The 2,600-nt window shown below is 41.1% G+C and overlaps 1 protein-coding gene across 1 annotated transcript; it reads right to left on the bottom strand.

Annotated features, from left to right (window-relative positions):
• Positions 1–799: 799 nt before the first annotated feature.
• Positions 800–2,318, bottom strand: LOC128725327 (protein fuzzy homolog). Its single transcript, XM_053819060.1, has 3 exons — positions 2,241–2,318; positions 1,096–2,171; positions 800–857 (listed from the first exon to the last, which is right to left on the bottom strand). The coding sequence occupies exons 1-3, from the start codon at positions 2,316–2,318 to the stop codon at positions 800–802; spliced, it is 1,212 nt and encodes a 403-aa protein (XP_053675035.1).
• Positions 2,319–2,600: the final 282 nt, after the last annotated feature.

Raw genomic sequence — 2,600 nt, forward strand, 5'->3', positions numbered from 1 at the left:
CTCCGAAAAGGCTGTTCTCGTTCGATTTCTTTCCTTAAGACATATAGACGGTTCGTAGCCGGACCGCACGTGCGCTGTATTACTAATTTAATATGCGCATAAAATAGGTACGATAAGATGAACATATTTAACAGTGGAGTGTGGTGGTCATTGGAGGGAAGGAAAGTCTATCTAAACTTTTGTTGTTGACTATGCTCTATTCTACGTGAATTGTTATTTTTGAAAGTCGTTACGTTCGTAGGAAATTAGTTTATTTTGGAAGATAGGAGAGATGGATATCCTGATAAGGGAACAAGAACGAATTTAGCAACGACAACTTGATGAGTGGAATTGAATGATCTAGGTTTAATTAGTTTCTTCCAATTTATCTTCCTTCTTACTGTGGATTAAATCAATTATTCTAGACAATAACTAACCTTCTACCACGGTGAGCAAAATAGTCCTTTTTTCATTTTTCTTGTTGACGCTTTCTGCTAGATTTTTTGTTGCCTTTCATAGATTCCCTTCGGCGTATCCTAAACCAATTCAATATGAGTAGTTACGGTAGATATGATTTAGTAAAACAAAAACACATTAACCACCATTGCTTATTATTGTGCAGTTCTCTTATCATCATTAGGAGGACATTTATTGTTCTTACTATGCATACGCTCATTTCGCGCATATCCCTCATATTTGTATCCGTCTAATCAGTCAGGCAAGTGGGCGAAAGTGGAATATAAATAATACGTAGATAAGTTTGGAGGCTGCTGTCGAATTATACCCGGCACAGTCACTAGACACTGATCGAACGATTCAGCTACCAGCACACATCCTTATCCGATATCAACGTGTTCAGTGTTTTTTGTGTTACTATCCTATATTTAGCCAAAGGAACGAGAGAGAGGAAAAAAAGAATGTATGAATGATGCATTGTACCAAATCGTGCGTATGCGTTCGTATCTTTACGAACTATGGTCAACTGAAAAAAGACACTACATTAGCAAGCAAACGTGTAACCGATGATAATAAAGTATACATTTTTAATTAACTATTTTAATATTTAGCAGCATAGTTTTGATAAAAATTTGATTTATATTTTAGGTTAAAACCTACCTCATAATGTGCGTTGGAATGGCTGAAGTGTACAGCACGCAGAGAACATTACTTCCTTCGATGAGAGCGTGGCATTTGTGATAATCGGAACACCAGTACTGCTCCAGATTTATCACTCGATCGCCCTCCCGGAGGGTATCCTCCATAACGTCGACTGATTGGTGGAAAAATGACCGAAGAATGTCTAACCGATGTGCGTTTCCACCAGTAGAAATTGCGCCTGTTCGAGATTTTCCGCTTGGCACGGTATTTAACGGTTGTACGCCTCGTGATATGACGTACTTCGCGTGTTCGCGGTTAAGCAATAGAAATCCCAATATATGCGAGTCCAGCTCAATGCTTGGGGGGAAGTTTTTCGGATACTTTTGTTCGGCTGAGATCAGCATGTCGAGTTCGCTCATCCAGAATTGTTGACTAAGCCCTTGCAGGACGTCGTACTTGGGTTCGGCGCCGCACAGCGCACAGATGCTTACTCCCTGTGTCAGTGGAATGCTTATGAATCGGTACGCAATACTGGGAGACTTTTTGGGCAAATAAACGGGCACGTCCTGCTGGATGGTGCTCGAGGCGTTCAGTAGAAGCATGAGCAGCTTTCGATCGATCACGTCCAAATCCCACCAACCCTCTGTACCGCAGGCAATGCGCTGGCGAACTAGTATCGCGCAGAAGGGCGAGCCTATCTGAACACTAAACTCGTTCAACTTGGTCAACATACCCATGCTTTCGGAACAGAGAACGCAATCGACGTATCGAAGCAGATCGCTTTCCACGACATCAAGCAACTGATCGATCAATGGATAATAGTTCTTCAGCTCACGTTTGAAGCGATCGATGTTCTTGATTTTCTTGATGGATTGTATGCCCACACAGAACACCATCGCCTGGTAGCAGTAATCCAACAGTTGTCGGAGCGTTTTCTCTGTTATGTCTCGTGCTATACCAATCATAACGATTGTACCCTCGAACTCCTTCCACATGATCATGCTATCCTCGAGATAGGTGACAGGAAGATCGACACCTTGCGACTTACAAAACATGTGAACGCCATTTAGAGATGCTATCGTGGAGAAGGGTAGCTACGGAACAAATCATAGTAACCTAATTTAGAGGAGATCGTCGATCATTGTGGCGATCGTTTGGCTTACGTTTTCGCTGTCGCCTCTCTTCTTCGAATAGATTGGCACTCCACCGTCAGAGGTAAGGCACATTAGATGAATAGACATTCTGTTTTATGTGAACTTTTGTAAAATTTCGTACCGTTCGTTTGTTTTCGTGTGAGGGCATCAGCTCTTTGTTGTTTTATTGACAAACAAAACGCATGATCAGTGGAGAAGATGATCAATGTATAGAGGTGCGATCTTTTTGAACAATTTGACAAGAAGACTGTAGAAACAAAGTATAAATGTCATTATTCTTTCCCGTTCTTCCTGTCGACATGTAATTTAATTTGATTCCTTAATACCATTTAAAACAGGTAGTACAGTAGGTAAAAATGTTGTTTAAAT

Source organism: Anopheles nili, chromosome 3 (genome assembly GCF_943737925.1).
Source record: "Anopheles nili chromosome 3, idAnoNiliSN_F5_01, whole genome shotgun sequence".
In the NCBI taxonomy this organism is placed as follows: domain Eukaryota; kingdom Metazoa; phylum Arthropoda; class Insecta; order Diptera; family Culicidae; genus Anopheles; species Anopheles nili.